Source organism: Stegostoma tigrinum, chromosome 8 (genome assembly GCF_030684315.1).
Source record: "Stegostoma tigrinum isolate sSteTig4 chromosome 8, sSteTig4.hap1, whole genome shotgun sequence".
NCBI classification, from domain to species: Eukaryota; Metazoa; Chordata; class Chondrichthyes; order Orectolobiformes; family Stegostomatidae; genus Stegostoma; species Stegostoma tigrinum.
The window spans coordinates 102,875,000-102,894,428 of NC_081361.1; the positions used below are offsets into that span (position 1 = coordinate 102,875,000).

General features: G+C 47.6%; 1 protein-coding gene across 5 annotated transcripts in view; it reads left to right on the forward strand.

Annotated features, from left to right (window-relative positions):
- Positions 1-19,429, forward strand: part of col11a1a (collagen, type XI, alpha 1a) — a 432,184-nt gene that overhangs the window by 19,281 nt on the left and 393,474 nt on the right. For all 5 annotated transcript variants that reach the window (XM_059648209.1, XM_059648208.1, XM_059648211.1 and 2 more), the window contains exons 3-4: positions 9,399-9,612; positions 10,546-10,708. In XM_059648209.1, coding sequence (XP_059504192.1) covers positions 9,399-9,612; positions 10,546-10,708 — 377 coding nt within the window. The remainder of the gene's footprint in view (positions 1-9,398; positions 9,613-10,545; positions 10,709-19,429) is intronic.

Here is a 19,429-nt window from a genome sequence, read left to right on the forward strand (position 1 = left end):
GACAGACCCTGTGTGTCTGCTTAGAAAGGAGGATTTGTTGCGCAGACTATTCTAACTCCAGCACCCTATATAACATGGTGATCTGCAGTAGACACCATTGCTAAGTACCTTAAGGCCAAAATGAAAACCCATTCAACCAAAGAAAAAGAATCAGAAGGCAAGTGGGTTTCTGACTTTAGGAATATTCTGTCCTTAAGATGACCCAGGTTTTGGGTCAGTAATTTAAAGGTGAAACCGAATAAATATCAGCAGCACTTAAGGGAGAAGGAACTGAGTTAAAACTGCCCTCCTGAGAAAATGTTCACATCAGAGACACAAGAAAACATTGTGGCTCTCCACACTGGGAGGAGGCAGGGATCTTTGAGAAGATTACTCCAGGCATCATGTAAGAGATCCTTGACATCAAAACAAATGGTTATGCTAGGGTCAAGGGGGAGGGAGTGGTAAAAATAAGAAGGAACACTTCTCCTTCTCAAATGATAAAGAATTGTTTTAAAATTAAATGCTAAATTTGAAGCTTAACAAATGAACACATTACTGCATTCCAATCAAAAGGCAGATACTAAGAGTCAGTAACAATGCTGCAGAAAAACAGAGCCTCACAGGCAAAGTCAATGCCAAACCATGGCAAAAGAATGTGACGTCAGGAAGACCGCAGGTAATTTCTAAAGAACATGCAGAAGTAGGACATAGCTTCAGAGCAACAACAAGCCAAATTCTCACTTGTATGAAATGCTTAGACCTCTTTCCTTGAGAAGAGTTCCTCAAGGCATTCCAAAGAGAAAATGGAAATACAACCAACTCAAGTTTCATTGAATTTGTTGATTTCCGTGGGCATCTTATTTTATTTTAAGTATGAGCAAGAGTGAGTGTCACTATTCTATCAGATTAAATATAATGGATGAAGAAATGGAGTTATAACTTATCGAAGTAAAACCACAGGGTGTAGGAACATGACAGGTAAGAAACTGTAGTAATTCCCTGTCTTTGGAGACAGCGCCAGTGCTCTCATTACTTTGTCCATCAGTCTCTTGAGTGTATTCATTTTACTTGAAGCTGATGTTTTGATCACTGTTTCAAAATGATGCTCTGACCTTGGAAATAACATTTCCCCCACTAACGCACACCCCATTGCTTCGATTTCAAAAACAACCAAAATTCCAAAAATGGTGACAATGTAAATCATGCGCATTTCATCCAAAAACTAATGTATGAATGTTGATGATATATGGTAAAAGGTAAGACCATAAGGTGCAGGAGTAAAATTAGACACTTCAGTTCATCATGTCAGCTCCACCATTCAATCATTGCTGATGTGCTTCTCAACCCTATTTACATCTGCCTTGCGCGGTATCTCTGAACCTCCTTCCTGATCAACAACCTATCTACCTCTGTCCTAAATAAACCTAACAACAACTGCCTGTGACAATGGGTCACCATCCTCTGGCTGAAAAAATTCCTCCTTATCTCCGACCTAAAGGGCCATCCCAGTCTCTCCTGCCAGTGGAAACATCTTCTCCATGCCCACTCTATCCAGGTCTATCAGTGTTCTGTGAGTTTCAATCAAAGTGCACCCCCCGCCCCTGAATCCTTCAAAACTCCCATCAAGAACCAACCCAGAGTCCTCAACCCGTCCTCATATGCAAAGGACTTTGTTCCCAGGATCATTATTGTAAACCTCCTCTGGATCTCCTCCAGCACTTCCTTCTTTAAATACAGGGCCCACAACTGCTCACAATATTCCCAATACAGTCTGACCAGAGCCTTATACAGCCTCAGCAGAACATCCCTGCTCTTGTATTCTAACCCTCTTGAAATGAATGTTAACATTGCATTTTCCTTCCTAACTGCCAACTGAACCTGCATGTTAACCTTAAGAGAATCCTCAGCTCGGGGCCTCCCAAGTCCCTTTGTGCTTCAGACTGGCAAAACCTTTTCCCCATTTAGAACATAGCCAATGCCCCCATTCTGAGAGCAAAACCTGCAGTCCTGGTGAAGGATCCCAACCTAAAACAGCGACTGTCCCACTCCTCTGATGCTACCTGACCTGCTGTGTTCCTCCAGCTCCACACTGTGTTGACTATGCCTCTGTTCTTCCAACCAAAGTGTATAACCTTACACCTTCCCACATTGTGTTCCATCTGCCATTTCTTTGCTCACTCTCCCAACCTGCCCGAGTCCTTCTGCAGCCTCCCCGTGTCCTCAGCTCTACCTGTCCCTCCACCCATCTTTGTGTGACCTACAAACTTAGCAACAAGCCCTCAGTTCCCCATCCAGATCGTTAATGTGTAACGTGGATAGCTGTGGTCCAGAACAGACCCCTGCAGAACTCCGCTAGTCACAAGATGCCATCCTGAAAAAGACCCCTTTATTCCCACCCTCCACCTTCTGCCAGTCAGCCAATCCTCTAGCCATGCCAATACCTTGCCCCAAACACTATTTAGCAGCCTCCTGAGTCGCACCATGTCAATGGTCTTTTAGAAATACAAATAGATTATGTCCATTGGTTCTCCCACATCTAACTCGCTCGTTACCCCCTCAAAGAATTCTGAAATGTTGATGAAGCCATGCTGACTCAGCCCTATCTTACCATATTATTGCAAGTACACTACACTCTCATCCTTAATCATAGGCTCTAAAGTCTAACTAATGACTGAGTTCAGGCTAATCAGCCTGTAGTTCCTCATCTCTGCCTCCCTCCCTCCTTAAACAGGGGGGTGTTACATTGGCCACATTCCAGTTCTTTGGGACCCTCCCTGACTCCAATGATTCCTGAAAGATCACCACCAATGCCTCCACAATCTCCTCAGGTATCCCCTTCAGAATCCCTGGGATGTAGTCCATCTGGTCTGGGTCATTTATCCACCACTGACCTTGCAGCTTCCCCAGTGCCTTCCCCTTCGTGACGGCCACTACACCCACCCCTGCCCCTGCCCTGCCCCTGCCCCTGAAGTTGTGGTATACTGCTGGAGTCTTCCACCTGAAGACTGATGCAAAGTACCTGTTCAGTTCCTCTGCCGTTTCTTTGTTCCCCATTACTACTTCTCCAGCCTCATTTCCCAGCAGCTCAATGTCCACTCTTGCCTCTCTCTTACCTTTCAGATATCTTAAAAATCCTCTTACAATCTTCTTTTACATTACTAGCCGACTTCCTTCCATAGTTCATCGTCTCCCACTTTACTGTTTATTTTTAATTGTCCTCTGCTGGTTTTTAGAGGTTTCCCACAGACCTTCACCACATTGTAAGCTTTGTCTCTTGCTTTTACGCTGCCCCTGGCTCCCCTTATCAGCGTCATCCTCCCCTTGGTGTGTTTCTTCTTCCTTGTGATAAATTTCTGCTGTGCCTCCTGAATTACTCCCAGAAACTCCTGCCATTGCTGCTCCACTCTCTTCCCTGCGAGGCTTCCCTTCCCATCAACTCTGGCCAGCTCCTGCCACATGTCTTTCCAGTTGCCTTTACTCACACTGCAGGGTGAATTCTATCATATTACCGTCACTGTCCCCGAGGGTTACCATCGCCTTCAGCTCCCTAATTAAGTCTCTTTAAACATCACCAAATCCAGAACTGCCTGTTCTCTCGTGGACTCTGCCACAAGCTGCTCCAAAACTAAACATCTTGTGGATTTTCTGCAAGTTTCTTTGCCTGAGACTCAGTACCAACCTGACTTTCACACTCCCCCCGCACATTGAAGTCCCTATCACTACTGTAGTGGTGCCTTTCTCACACGCCTTTTCTATCTCCTGATTTATTTTCCTCCCCACATCCTGACTGCTGCAAGGAGGCCTTCACACTCTCCCTTCAGGCTCTTTTTCCCGTTGTGGTTCCTCAACTCTACCCACACAGGTTCTACACTTTCTAACCCGAGATCACTTCTTTCTATCGATTCACTTCCATTTCTCACTAACAAGCCAACCCCCACCCCCTCTGCCCATCGGCCCGTCCTTTCGATAGGATGTGTACCCCTGGATATTTAATTCCCAGCCCTGGTCCCCTTGAAGCCACGTCTCTGTGATACCCACAACCTCATACCCACCAATTTCAATCTGTGCTCCAAACTCATTTACCTTGTTTCATATACTGAGTGCGTTTTAGTACAACACCCTCAGTCCTGCATTGACTGGCCCCCGTTCTCATGTTGCCACTTTTCTCTGTTGTGCCTGAAGTTAGAATCCTGACCCTTTCCCTACTTTCTGTCCTATTCCTTGTTCTGGAAACTTTAATAACCTCTGCCGAGTCCATCTCACGTGCTTTTACTCTTTCCACAAATTTCCATGCAGGTGAAGCCCACCCTCCGACCCAGTGTTCAGTTGAAAGCTCCATCTCTGGCCCTAGTGATGAGATTCCGAAGGAATACCCTGGTCCCAATGTGATTCGGGTGGAGCCTGTCCCATTGGAACAGCTCCCTCCTTCCCCAGACCTGGCAACAATCTGTGCTGAATTCTCCCATTTCTCCCACATCACTCTCTGAGCCATGTGTTTCTCTCTTTTATCTTGTTGACCCTGTGCCTATCAGCTCATTGCTCAGGGAGTAATCTAGAAGTGTTACCTATTTGGTTCTGTTTTTTTTAAATTTAGTCCCTAGCTGCTCACTTTCCCTCTGGAGAGCCTCTTTCCTCTTTTTACCTGTATTCTACCTGTGAACGGTGCCAACTGGATCTTTACTCTCCTATCCCCGGTTTGCAGCCCAGATGAGAGATCCTGATCGTGGGCACTAGGCAACACAGCCTTCAGGACTCTGTGTCCTGGCCACAGAGAGCAGCGTCTATTTCCCTGACTGTACGATCCCCTGATTACAGCTACATTTCACTTTTCCCCCAGCTCTTGAATGGCTCCCTGTCCAATGGTGCTATAGTCAGTTTGCTCATCCTCCCTCCAGTCCCCATTCTCATTCACTCAGGAAGCTGGAATTTCAGACCTGTTAGAGAAGCTGAGGTTCCTTCAGCACTACCTCCTGGATCCCTCTACCTGCCTCGCTCATAGCCACAATCCAAATTGGTGGGTGGGAGAGGATTGCAGCTGTAAGACAGGCTCTTTTATTTGAGGTTTTTTCACTGCTGGAGCTGATTGCTTTCTTGGAGCAGTAATTAGTGTTTTTGTATGACTTCCATTGTTTTTGGAACCGTTTAAAATAATCAGAAACGACACATTAAATGGGAGGAAAGAGACAGAGCAGGAGGAAAGGTTATAAGGCATCTGAAGGCATATGTGAATATTGATTTGATTTGATTGAATACTGTCTCATGTACCTAGGCACAGTGAAAAGTTTGGTTTTGCATGAAGTACAGGCAGATCATAACACACAAAGATCATAGGTGATGGAACAGACCCAATAATACAAAGCTACAGCTGCAAAGTAGACACATAGAAAGCATGATCAACAGGAAGGGTTTAGAGCAATACAGACTAAACACTGGCAAATAGGACTAGAACATTTTAGGATACCTGTTCAGCATGGATGAGTTGGGCTGAAGGGCCTGCTTCTGCACATCTACATGCCTCGATGACTCTGTCCCCGAACAATGATTAAATTTGGGGTCGTTCACCTAAGGGTTGTGACAGCCTGCTGATACACAATGTCCATATACATCTCCCTCTCCCTGATGTGTCACAGTTTTTGCATCTCAGACTCCAGCTCGTCACCTCTCAGCCAGAGTTCCTCAAGCAAACAGCACTTGCTCCAGATGTGGTCACTATGAACCACAGTGGGGCCCACCAGCTCTCACATCATACAGGTACAACACATCGCCTGGCCCACCATCTCTGTTGTCATCACTCAGTTCTTAATTTGATTGTTAAAATATTTTGTACCGGTCTTTTTATTGTAGCCTGTCAACATTTCTCCTATTTAACGTCAATGTGCAAGTAGTGTACTGTATAACAGGTAGTCAGTTAGTAGCTAGCACCAACCAATGAACATTCAGTTTACCTGTGATGTCATTTGTGTGGGGCGGAGGGTGCCATGGAGGAGAGGCTGGAAAAGGTAATTGTTCAGAAAGAGTTAATAGTGAAGTCGCATTAAGCTCTGCCCCTTGTAACATAAATGTCATCTCTGGCTCTTGATCGTTTCGTTAGGCCAAACTAGTTCTTACTGATTGTGATCACGCATAAACTGCACCTCATTTTCAAAGTATGTGTCGCTCTTGTTAACACTCCATAAACCACAACGGAGAATTAGACAAGCCATTAAATTCTGCACAGAAAGGAGGGTTTCTGGGGTACAGTAGCAGCCCAGGTGGTAATATCTTCCATTCAGTTTTACAGGTTCCTGTACTAGCTTTTGAAGCTTCAGTTGACTGTTCAGTTATGTTTTTGTTACTGTGTCTCACCTGGGGCTGATTAATTTGATGAATGGCTTCTTTAAAAGAGTACAAAGGAGGATTTGTTGCACTGAATAAGCCTTAGTAGTTGGCTACTAGAGTCCAATGCTCCACCTTTCGGGCCCTCCCTTGAATTTTTTTTCTGCATTTATTGGGATGGAGGCTTATCTGTACTTTAGCTCCATTCACGCACCTCACTAGTGTTCACCCCAGCCAGTGTGCAATCACAGTTTCACATTTTTGCCAGGGGTCCCTCCACTCCAGCCTGTCAGTGTCTGATGGGATGGAGGGACGGGCAACGTGTAGATTTCCAAGACCCTCTGCATGAGGAAGAATAGCTTGGCTCACCCAAACAGAGCAAAAATGTGGCATTCTGTCCCAAACAAAGTAGGCCCCGTAGCTGATTTAGATTGAGTAAATCAGTGTTTGTTATATTTTGATCAGACAAGGGGCAGTAAGGATATAGGGCAATGGCAGGTGGGCTACAGATTCATCACAATCACATTGAATGGTGGAGCCAGTGAAGAAGGGCTGAATGGCCTCCTTCTAATTCCTGCTAGCACATTCCGTTAACAATAGACAATCAAAACTCGGAAAGTGCCTACATCGATTCTTGCTAAAGTTAGTAACTCCAGTATTTATTACTCCCAATGCTTTCCTTTGATGCGAACATTGTAAAAATGATTTTAAACAGTTTCACTCCAGGATTGCAATGTTCCTGTGAAAAGTTGAAAACAACACATAATCCAGCAAATGGCTGAGCTAGAGCACTAAAGGCTGAGCCGGGAGTGTCCAGGGGTAAATGAGTTACAGGTCAGAACATAAGTTTGACTGGAATGGACTAAATCAGTTTCATCAATTATAAGCAAAGGAGGACATTCAGCCCCACAAACCTATCCTAATATTGAAGTAAATCATGGTGGGCATATGCCTTAATTCCATTCACAGACCTGAGGTCCAGAATCTGACAAACCCCAGAATCTACACCTTTCCTGAAGGACACCATTCCAGATGCCCCCTCTGCTCCCACCACTCCGCATAAGAGCGTGTTTCCTGCTGGCCCCCTGAATGGCCAGGCTCAGATTGGAATGTTCTGCTCCTTGTTCTGGACTCTTCCCCAATTCTCTTCATTGACCAATCAACTCCTTCCATCATCTGAGTGGTCTCTATGGAGTCACCCTTTAATCGTCGATATTCGGGGGATTACTGTCCCATGGATACAACCCAGCCTCATCACTTCACCCTTTCCTCCCCAGCACCAATCTGGTGAATCTGCTCTAGTCCCTCCAAGGCCAGTCTCCCCTTCCTGAGGAGCAAGGCCCAGAACTGAACCCAATTCCTCTGATGGGGCTTGTACCAGAGCTTGAGAGATTAATGCAGAAGTGGCATTCTATCCATTATTGATAATGGGAACTACAGATGCTGAAGAATTCAAGATAACAAAGTGTGTAGCTGGATGAACACAGCAGGCCAAGCAGCATCTCAGGAGCACAAAAGCTGGCGTTTCGGGCCTAGGCCCTTCATCAGAGAGGGGGATGGGAAGAGGGTTCTGAAATAAATAGGCAGAGAGGGGGAGGCGGACCGAAGATGGAAAGAAAACAAGATAGGTGGAGAGGAGAGTATAGGTGGGGAGGTGGGGAAGGGATAGGTTAGCCCAGGGAAGACGGACAGGTCAAGGAGGCGGGATGAAATGGTAGGTAGGAAATGGAGGTGTGGCTTGAGATGGGAGGAAGGGATGGGTGAGAGGAAGAATTCTATCCATTCTATCCATCACGTCTGCACTGGCTCTGCAAATGAGTTTGGTAACTTGGTGATAAACTGAAGCGTAATTTCCTCTACTCAGTGATCCAGGCTGGGTCAGCTCAGTCTCAGTGAGTAATAAAATGCAAAGGCTAGACATCTTTTTACTCATTCATACGACATGGGCAGCATTGCCTAGGCCCGGTATTCCTGGCCTGTCCCTAGTTGCCCTTGAGAAGGTGGGGGTGAGCTGCCTTCATGAACTGCTACAGTCCCCATGTGCTGTGGGTTGACCCACAATGTCCCTTAGGGAGGGAATTGCAGGATTTTGACCCAGCGACACTGAAGGAACGGGGATATATTTCCAAATAAGGATGGTGAGTGGCTTGGAGGGGAACTTGGAGGTGGTGGTGTTCCCATATGTCCATGGTTCCTGGCATCTTGTGAAATACTGAGGGAGTGCCGCACTGTCAGAGGGTCAGTGCTGAGGGAGTGCCGCACTGTCAGAGGGTCAGTATTGAGGGAGTGCCGCACTGTCAGAGATTCAGTACTGAGGGAGTGCCGCACTGTCAGAGGGTCAGTACTGAGGGAGTGTAGCACTGTCAGAGGGTCAGTACTGAGGGAGTGCCGCACTGTCAGAGGGTCAGTACTGAGGGAGTGTAGCACTGTCAGAGGGTCAGTACTGAGGGAGTGCCGCACTGTCAGAGGGTCAGTGTTGAGGGAGTGCCGTACTGTCAGAGGGTCAGTACTGAGGGAGTGCCGCACTGTCAGAGGGTCAGTACTGAGGGAGTGCCGCACTGTCGGACGGTCAGTACTGAGTGAGTGTCACACTGTCAGAGGGTCAGTACTGAGGGAGTGCTGCACTGTCAGAGGGTCAGTACTGAGTGAGTGCTGCACTGTCAGAGGGTCAGTACTGAGGGAGTGTCACACTGTCAGAGGGTCAGGACTGAGGGAGTGCCGCACTGTCAGAGGGTCAGTACTGAGGGGGTGCCGCACTGTCAGAGGGTCAGGACTGAGGGAGTGCCGCACTGTCGGATGCGTTGTGTTTCTTATGTTGTTTCCGGATAATTCTGTTTCACCTGCCTGTGTGCTGTTGCAGATGCTGTGGTCATTCTGGAGTGAGCTTTTGGCCTTGAATAATGATCTTTCACAGAGTTTGTCTGATCGTTATCACTTTGCAGTTTCCTGGGACCTTGTTACATCCAGATTAACATCACGTTCACTCCTTTATAACATTGCCTACGCTTTCACAACAGATACTTGTGACATTCTGTTATAGAAAGTCGTCTGTCTAAATGTGCAAGGTTTTCTCACTTTTTACTCACTGTTCCCAATTGCAGATGGACAGTTCCCACGTGATTTCTCCATTTTAGCTACGCTAAAGCCCAAACGGAACACACAGGCATTCCTGTTCTCCATCTACAATGAGCAAGGTGTGCAGCAACTGGGAATGGAGATTGGTAGATCTCCTGTGTTCCTGTACGAGGATCAGAATGGTCGCCCAGCGCCAGAGGACTATCCAATTTTCACAGAAACTAATCTCGCTGATAACAAGTGAGTGAGCCACGAATGAGACCATCACCGTGTCTGGGTTCACCAAATGGTTAATGTCTGCCTGGTGCCATGCTTTCACAGAGGCATAGCACTTACACAATTGTTTCTGCTGGAAAGGGAAGGCTCAGAGGGATTTTATCGAGGTGTTCAAAATTATGAGAAAAGTTTGATCAATAAAGCAGTGTCTCCAGTGATAGGAGAAAGAACCAAAAAATCCCAGCAAGTCAGGGATCCTGTTTGAGGAGAGAGACCTCCAACTGCAGGTCGATGACCTTTGATCTGAGCCAAGGAGGAATGGCAATATCTGTCTGAATTGGGGATGGTGAAAGGAGAGGGTCAGAGGAGTGCATTTATAATAAATAGCTGAAGGATGTGGTGGTGGAGAGTCAATGCAGTGTGGAGCTGGAGGAACACAGCAAGTCAGGCAGCATCAGAGGAGCAGAGGGTCGATGATCGAGGTTGGGACCCTTCATCGAGACTGATATGGAGCCTGGTGGGTGGAAAGTGAGGACAATGGAGGGGAAAGGAGCGAGGGCAGAGCTGCACAAAAGGGTCAGACATGGCTAATCACAGTGGGGTAGGGGAAGACATATTGAATATGGTTCTGGATGGTCTCCTCATCAAAATAGATGCAACAGGGGTGGAGAAATTGGGAGGATGGAATGGAGTCTTTACAGGAAGCAGGCCTTGAGGAAGAGTAAGGCCCAGGGAGTGAGGAGTTGGTGGCAATGTGATAGGAGCTAGATACAGTTCTTGATGCTAAAGGGATGAAAGGATATAGGGGGAGGGTGGGATCGGTCATGATCATATTGAATGGCAGGGCAGGTTTGAGGGGCTGAACGGCCTATTCCTGCTCCTACCATCAATGTTTCTTGATAACAGACACCAGGGCCATGTACGTGGCGTGTTTCTATCAGTCTGTGTGTTTTGCAGGTGGCATCGTGTGGCTATCAGCGTTCAGAAGAAAAATGTGACGATGATTGTAGATTGTAAGAAGAAGAGTTCCAAAGCGCTCCCCAGGAGTAACAATGCTGTTGTGGATACAAATGGAATCGTGGTGTTTGGGACAAGGATCCTGGATGACGAGGTCTATGAGGTAAAAGCTTTTAAAAATCATCAACTTTAGGGCATTCTCTCTTAACAGCAAGTTTCATTTACAGCATCTTTAACCAATCAAAACATCCCAGAATGCTTCGACAGAACACTAAAGACTCAACCTTCGACCTTGGGTTATGTGAGCTGTTATTTGGGACAGGTTACAAAACCCTCAGTCAAAGATGGAGCTTATAGAAAGGGATATCTCACTGTGCACTGGGGGTGCTTTGGGAAACTATTCTCAGATGTGTCGCAAAGTTAAATATTTCATAGTATATGCAGAATTCCCATTTCCCAGGTTGACACAAGGTCCAGACCAGGTTTCAGTAATTAACTAAAATGACTGTTTACTACAAAGGCATTGATATTAGCTGCAGATCAACTATTATGAATTGTTTTTGGAAACTCTATTCCTTTTATAAATTTCCCCTTGGACATACATAGGGAGAGACATACAAGGAAATGTAAACAAAGGGGTGTTAAGGGGAGAGGGAAAGACCAGGAGGGCAGTTCACTGATCCCTATCCATAGGGTTTGCTGAGATGTCGTTGAGATGATCAGAATTGCACTTCTTCATGTTCCTTCTGCAAAATTTTTATTGGTTTCCAAGAGGTACAGGATGACTGGTTCACACTGATAGAAGTCTGTGATGTATTGCTGTTCCTGTGAGAAGCTGCTCTGCCCTGTGTCACTTTCATTGGCCAATCCTATTTCCAGATTAACTTTGATTTTCTCTTCACAGATGCTGCCAGACCTGCTGAGCTTTTCCAGCAACTTTTGTTTATGTTCCTGATTTACAACATCTGCAGTTCTTTCGGTTTTTATTTCCACAATTCCCAGCCCTCTTCCCCTCCTCCATTTCTGAAGAAGGGTCCTGACCGGAAACATCACCTTTTCCTGCTCCTCTGATGCTGCCTGGCCTGATGTGTTCCTGCCACTCCACACTGTATTATCTCTGACTTCAGCATCGGCTGTTCTTACTATCTCCTGATTTTCTTCAATTTTTTTTGTCAAAATTGTGAAAGAGAAAAAGCAAAGGGTCAGACTGGAAGCTCCTCCATGTCACTGAGTTATTTTAAATCTGATTGAAGAGGAATCTTTGTCCAATCAGGTGTGTTGGGGAGGAGGGAGGGGCACATTATATGGGGATCTGTGGGGCTGAAAGTTCTCGGGTTATAGTTTGGGATCGATGATTGTGATGATTTGGTTAACATGCCAGAAAGAAAGCAGTCAGTTCAGTGACAGTGACACCACACTGTTGTTTGTATATCCTGAGCACCTTTTGCACGTGTTCACAGCTCCAGTAAAATCGCGTTGTTGGCTTATGATAAATTCATCGGAACATTACAGCACCAGAAAGAGGCCATTCTACCCACTGTGTCCAATCTGGCTGAGAATGAGCTATCATATTTGATCCCACTTCTCAGCTCTCAGTCTGTAACTCTGTCAGTCCCAGCGGCTTTGGTGAAGATCCCAGTAGTTTTTAAATGGGATGAGGCTTTCTGCCTCTCCCACCCTCTCAGTGAGGTCCTGCTCCTCACCATACTCTGGGTGAAAGCATGATCCCTCAACCTTCAGTTCATCCTTCCATCAATTACTATAAACCTCTGCTAATAGTTATTTACCAGCCTGGTGATAGAGACCAGCTCCTCCCCATGGACTCTCTATGGTCAATCAATATTTTAAGATGCTCAAATGAATCACCCCTCAGCCTATTCTGTCCCAGCCAATGGAATCCATCCTCATCGTAAACATTCTCAAATCTTGACAGTCGTAGAGTCATTTCACACGGAAATAGACCCTTCAGACCCCCCAGCCCATGCTGTACATAATCCCAATCCCAGTCCCATGTGCCTGCTCCTGGCCCATATCCCTCCAAACCATTCCTGCTCATGTACTGATCCAAATGCTTTTTAAACATGGTAACTCTATCGGCATCCATCACTTCCTCAGGAAGTCCATTCCAAATGCGAACCGCCCTCAGTGGTAAAAATGATCTTCAACACTATTCAATATCCAACAATGATTGAGAATTACCTTTCGTCCCTGTCCCAGAACCAATTTTCGATCAGTTCTTGCCCTTGGATCCCTTGGCTTTTTGATTTATTGGTCAATCTTTTTGACAGTGTAAATGAGGAGGCAGTGTTTCCAGGGGCAGGAAGGGCAGTGAGCAGAGGAAGCCAGATTGAAGGGAATTGGGGAAAAGCCCCAGAGAGGGGGAGATGAGGAGGATTTTTTTACGCAGTGCGTTGTTGGGATCTGAGATGTGCTGGGAGCAGATTCAATCAAAACGTTTGGAAGGGGATTTGGGAAACTCATAAAGAAGGGATAATGTTCAGGACTCTGGCGATAGTGAACCTAACTGGATCACTCTTTGAAAGAGTCGGCAAAGGCAAGGTTGCTAAATCCTGCAGTCAGATTCGCTAATTCCAGCTGGGATTTTAATTCCCATAATTTGGATTAGTCTAGACCACTGATTACTAGTGCCATAACAGGACCAGTATGCAGCTGTACTCAGTGAATGGTACCCTTAAAAATATTGTGTTCTATTTTGACGTCCTTCTGGTTGAATGCTGTTATTTGTCGGGTGGTTGATGGATGGTTGAAGTTTTTAATGATCTTGGTGTTGTCCCAATTTTATTCTGTATTTTCAGCTGGTAGGCCCCAATGGGAAACAGGCCTGCTGCCCCGTGAGTACGGCTCTCTGCCAAAACACAGAGAAAGGCATCTCCCGAAAGTTTCCAGTCCGCTGGGTTTTCAGCACCAAAGCGATACCCCTCGCTGTGCTTGCCAAGTAGCTGCAGTTCCTGGGGAGTCAATGTCAGCCTTCAGTACGCAAATGGAATGTGTCTGTTTGGATCAGCAATAAAAAGAGAAGGGGAGGGGGATAAATGGAGTTAGTTAACAAATCAACCAGAATGGAATTGGAGAGTGGGTTGGTTTGAGGGACTGAATGGCCTCATCCTATCCCTGTATTCAGTGAGTGATTGTCTGTAGCTGAATAGTGCAAAGGAGTGACACTGACAGAGCTCACAGAGCATCGAAAACTCCTCCTCCCAGCTGTGTTGCTCTGTTGATGAGAGCTGGGGGTCAATGCCTGACGCCAGGAGAAGGCCCTGCCCTGCGCTGTTTCTTGCACAACGAGAACTAATGTCAGTGTTGGTCCCACTCGGCCCATCGATAAGCTGAGCCCTCTGAGCTGACACTGCTGATTTGGAATGGTCAGTATTGCCTGTAAGAACTGGTGCAATTGTAGAATCGAAGCAGCAGCTGAGAGTTTGACGATGTGTTCTGGGCCAGACCTTGGTGGGGTCGCATTAGAGGCAAACAGCAGCTGGGAAAGTAATAATCACAGGCTGCGAACAGGCTGCCTTTGGGCAGTGAATAAGAAGGTGGCCCCCAGTCAGAAAGCTGCCAGGCCGTGTCTCTGAGTGTTTACATAGATTTACACCGAACGGGCACTGTCTCCAAGGAGGCACTTGGCAGCTAAGGAAAAACTTGCATTTCAGTGGTGCCTGTCACCACCTCAGGATATTCCCCAAACCTTTTGAAGCCAAAACCATGGCTTTCTGACTGATTGTTGCAGTATACAAAAACATGAAACACACACACACAGACACAGACACACACACACAGACACACACACAGACACACACACACAGACACACACACACAGACACACACACAGACACACACACAGGCACACACGCATGCACAGGGACAGGCACAGGCACAGGCACACGCACAGACAGACACAGACACAGACACATACACACACACATACACACACACGTGCGCAAACACACTCTCTCACACACACACGCGGCACCTGCACACACACACCCCACCCCCCCCCACCCGAACAGACACAGACACATACACCTACACACACAGACACACACCCGCACACGCACCAACCCCCCACCCAAACAGACACAGACACATACACCCACACAGACACATACACACACGCACACCACTCCCCCACCTAGACAGACAGACACACACACACACACACACACACACACACACGTGCGCACATACACACACAGACACAGGCCCACACACACACACATACATACATACAGACATGCAGACACACACAGGGACACGCTCATGCCCTTGACATGTCTCATTAAATCAGTGTTTGCGAGCTCTGTTGCTTTAAAGTGACCATGCAAACAGAGACTGGGTCTAAAACCTCAGCTGGAACAGAGTACCTCCGACAGTGTGACACTCCCTCAGTACTGACCCTCTGACAGTGTGACACTCCCTCAGTACTGACCCTCTGACAGTGCGGCGCTCCCTCAGTACTGACCCTCTGACAGTGCGGCACTCCCTCAGTACTGACCCTCTGACAGTGCGGCACTCCCTCAGCACTGACCCTCTGACAGTGCGACACTCCCTCAGTACTGACCCTCTGACAGTGTGGCACTCCCTCAGTACTGACCCTCCGACAGTGTGGCACTCCCTCAGTATTGACCCTCCGACAGTGCGACACTCCCTCAGTACTGACCCTCTGGCAGTGTGACACTCCCTCAGTACTGACCCTCTGACAGTGCGACACTCCCTCAGTACTGACCCTCTGACAGTGCGGCACTCCCTCAGTACTGACCCTCTGACAGTGCGACACTCCCTCAGTACTGACCCTCTGACAGTGTGGCACTCCCTCAGTACTGACCCTCTGACAGTGCGACACTCCCTCAGTACTGACCCTCTGACAGTGTGGCACTCCCTCAGTACTGACCCTCTGACAGTGCGGCGCTCCCTCAGTACTGACCCTCTGGCAGTGTGACACTCCCTCAGTACTGACCCTCTGACAGTGCGGCACTCCCTCAGTACTGACCCTCCGACAGTGCGGCACTCCCTCAGTACTGACCCTCCGACAGTGTGGCACTCCCTCAGTACTGACCCTCTGACAGTGCAGCACTCCCTCAGTACTGACCCTCCGACAGTGCGGCACTCCCTCAGTACTGACCCTCTGACAGTGTGACACTCCCTCAGTACTGACCCTCTGACAGTGTGACACTCCCTCAGTACTGACCCTCCGACAGTGCGGCACTCCCTCAGTACTGACCCTCCGACAGTGCAGCACTCCCTCAGTACTGACCCTCCGACGGTGCGGCACTCCCTCAGTACTGACCCTCCGACAGTGCAGCACTCCCTCAGTACTGACCCTCTGACAGTGTGACACTCCCTCAGTACTGACCCTCTGACAGTGCAGCACTCCCTCAATACTGACCCTCTGACAGTGCGGCACTCCCTCAGTACTGACCCTCCGACAGTGCGGCACTCCCTCAGTACTGACCCTCTGACAGTGCGGCACTCCCTCAGTACTGACCCTCTGACAGTGCGGCACTCCCTCAGTACTGACCCTCTGACAGTGCGACACTCCCTCAGTACTGACCCTCTGACAGTGCGGCACTCCCTCAGTACTGACCCTCTGACAGTGCGACACTCCCTCAGTACTGACCCTCTGACAGTGCGGCACTCCCTCAGTACTGACCCTCTGACAGTGCGGCACTCCCTCAGTACTGACCCTCCGACAGTGCGGCACTCCCTCAGTACTGACCCTCCGACAGTGCGACACTCCCTCAGTACTGACCCTCTGACAGTGCGACACTCCCTCAGTACTGACCCTCTGACAGTGCGGCACTCCCTCAGTACTGACCCTCTGACAGTGCGGCACTCCCTCAGTACTGACCCTCCGACAGTGCAGCACTCCCTCAGCACTGACCCTCTCATAGTGCGGCACTCCCTCAGCACTGACCCTCTCATAGTGCGGCACTCCCTCAGTACTGACCCTCTGACAGTGTGGCACTCCCTCAGTACTGACCCTCTGACAGTGCGGCACTCCCTCAGTACTGACCCTCGGACAGTGCGGCACTCCCTCAGTACTGACCCTCTGACAGTGCGGCACTCCCTCAGTACTGACCCTCTGACAGTGCGGCACTCCCTCAGTACTGACCCTCTGACAGTGCGGCACTCCCTCAGTACTGACCCTCTGACAGTGCGGCACTCCCTCAGTACTGACCCTCTGACAGTGGGGCACTCCCTCAGTACCGACCCTCTGACAGTGTGACACTCCCTCAGTACTGACCCTCTGACAGTGCGGCACTCCCTCAGTACTGACCCTCTGACAGTCCGGCACTCCCTCGGTACTGACCCTCTGACACTGCGACACTCCCTCGGTACTGACCCTCTGACAGTGCAGCACTCCCTCAGTACTGACCCTCTGACAGTGCGGCACTCCCTCAGTACTGAGCTGGAATATGCCTGAATTTGTTGCTGTGTCTGGATTATGTTTTGAATTCACATTGTAGTCCCTCAGAGCAGAATGATTTGCTGATTGCCTTGGTGATGATGGGATAATTGTCCTCTGGGTAATTATGGATGGGTCAACAAATGCTGGACTGGGCAGTGATGCTCTCATAGAATGAACAATATAAAATCGTCTATTGCTATCCGAAAGGAGCACATTTGGATTTTAAAACATTATCAGCTCTCATTTCTCCCTGTTTGCACTGTGACTGATGAAGCACTGTCTGGTCCTGACTCTTATACCTGTGTAAATTGGCCATGAATCCTGCTGGTATTAAATTGTGAACCTACCATTGTCAATGAGACAAAAACGGAAAGAACTGCGGACGCTGTAAATCAGGAACAAAAACAAGTTGCTGGAAAAGCTCAGCAGGTCTGGCAGCATCTGTGAATTAAAAATCAGAGTTAATGTTTTTCGTCTGTTGTGCCTTCCTCTGGGTCATGGGCCTGAAATGTTAACTCTGGTTTTCTCTTCACAGAGGCTGCCAAGACTTGCCTGAGCTTTTTCTGCAACTTCTGTTTTTGTTCTCAGTGAAACTTTTGTCTTTCCCAGCTTGTGTTTCTTGAGTCTTTTTGTTTAGTGACTCTGATGGTTGGCAAATTCCTTTTACCCCTCGTTGGCTACTTTTTGAAGATGAAGCTGGGATACTGTGAGCAAGATTTCCAGCACAACGCAGCCAGACTGCCTGCCATGTTGTTTCATTCACTGACATTACCCCCATAACAGCCTCCATGTCCCCTTCCTCTCCTTCACTTCCTCTGACATCTCTGCACTTCTCCCACCCTGCCCTATCGGTGGCCCCGTTCCCATGGCTCTAACATTGGCAGGCATGTCTTCAGCACCTAGGTGATGAGCTCTAGGATTCCCACCCTGACTGTCAGCCTCGCCACACCTTCCCCCCAACTCCCCAGACGACTTTATGACCTTTTAGTTGCTCCTTGAAACTGACCTCCATTTGTCAAAATATCTCCTCCTTTGGTATCGTGGCTAAATTTGATCTCTTTGTGATTGGGGTTTGGCTATTTATGACTAACCTTCACATTGTTCTTGGTTCAGCAAAGATTGGAATGAATGCAGTCCTGACCCACTTTCTTCCTTTCTCCGTAAGGTCATTTTATTTCACATGTGGCCAGGGTGTGAATTAATTTTTGTCGGTGTTGGAAAAGAGCTTTATGCTGTCGGTGATGCAATGCTTTGCTCAGTGCACTGTAAATCCTCTTTGTATTTTTCACTCCTAGTTTTGGCTAATTTCACTGCCCTGCAATTTTATCCTAAAATGTAAAACAAAATTATTCTGAATCACTGGTTGGCAGTACAAGACTCTAATTTAGTTTAAAAATATTGACTTAATTACTGTGAGAAATAAGCACAACACGAGAGAAGGGAATCTCCTGCCAGCAATACAGACCATAAAGACCATCAGATGTATGAGCTACAATAGACCGTTCAGCCCCTCGAGTCTGCTCCGTAATTCATTAAGATTGAGCCTGATCTGTTTGTGTTTCCAATTCCATATTCCCAATTCTCCCCCGTAACCCGCCGCACCCCAGTACCCCACTCCTCCCCAACACGCCGCCCCTCCCCAGCTTCACAAAATTCTATCCTCCTCTGTTTGAAGAATATTCATTGGTCGAGCCTCCACCACCTCCCAAGGCAAAGAAATCCAAAGTCATGCCAACCTCTCAGGAAAAAATATTCTCCTCATCTCCGCCCTGAAAGTATGGTCCCGAATTGTGATATTAACCCATTTCACCTGACAAGAGAAAAAATATTCAAAACAACTGCAGATTCTATAAATCAGAGACAAAAATAGAAATTACTGGAAAAGCTCATCAGGTCTAGAGGCATCTGTGCAGAGAAGTCAAAGTTAACAATTCGGGGCGAGCAACCATTCGTCAGAAAGCTGTGATTTTAAATAAACCTGTAGCACTATAACATGGTTTCGTGTGATTTCTGACTTTGTCCACCCCAGTCCAACAGCAGAATCCCCACATCTTAAAGAAGGAGACCAAACAGCACACAGTTTGAGATGTGATCTCACTGGTCCTGCATATAAATGAAGCAGAACGTCTGCACTATTATGCTAAATAACAAAGTGTGAAGCTGGATGAACACAGCAGGCGAAGCAGCATCTTAGGAGCACAAAAGCTGACGTTTCGGGCCTAGAATCTGATGAAGGGTCTAGGCCTGAAACATCAGCTTTTGTGCTCCTGAGATGCTGCTTGGCCTGCCGTGTTCATCCAGCTCCACACTTTGTTATCTCGGATTCTCCAGCACCTGCAGTTCCCTTTATCCCTGCTCTATTACGCTCAATGCCTTTAGTCTGCTTCATCACTTGCTGTACTTGTGTACAAATCCTCTGTACCTCCTGCACTGGAACATCCTGATCCATCTGCGCCT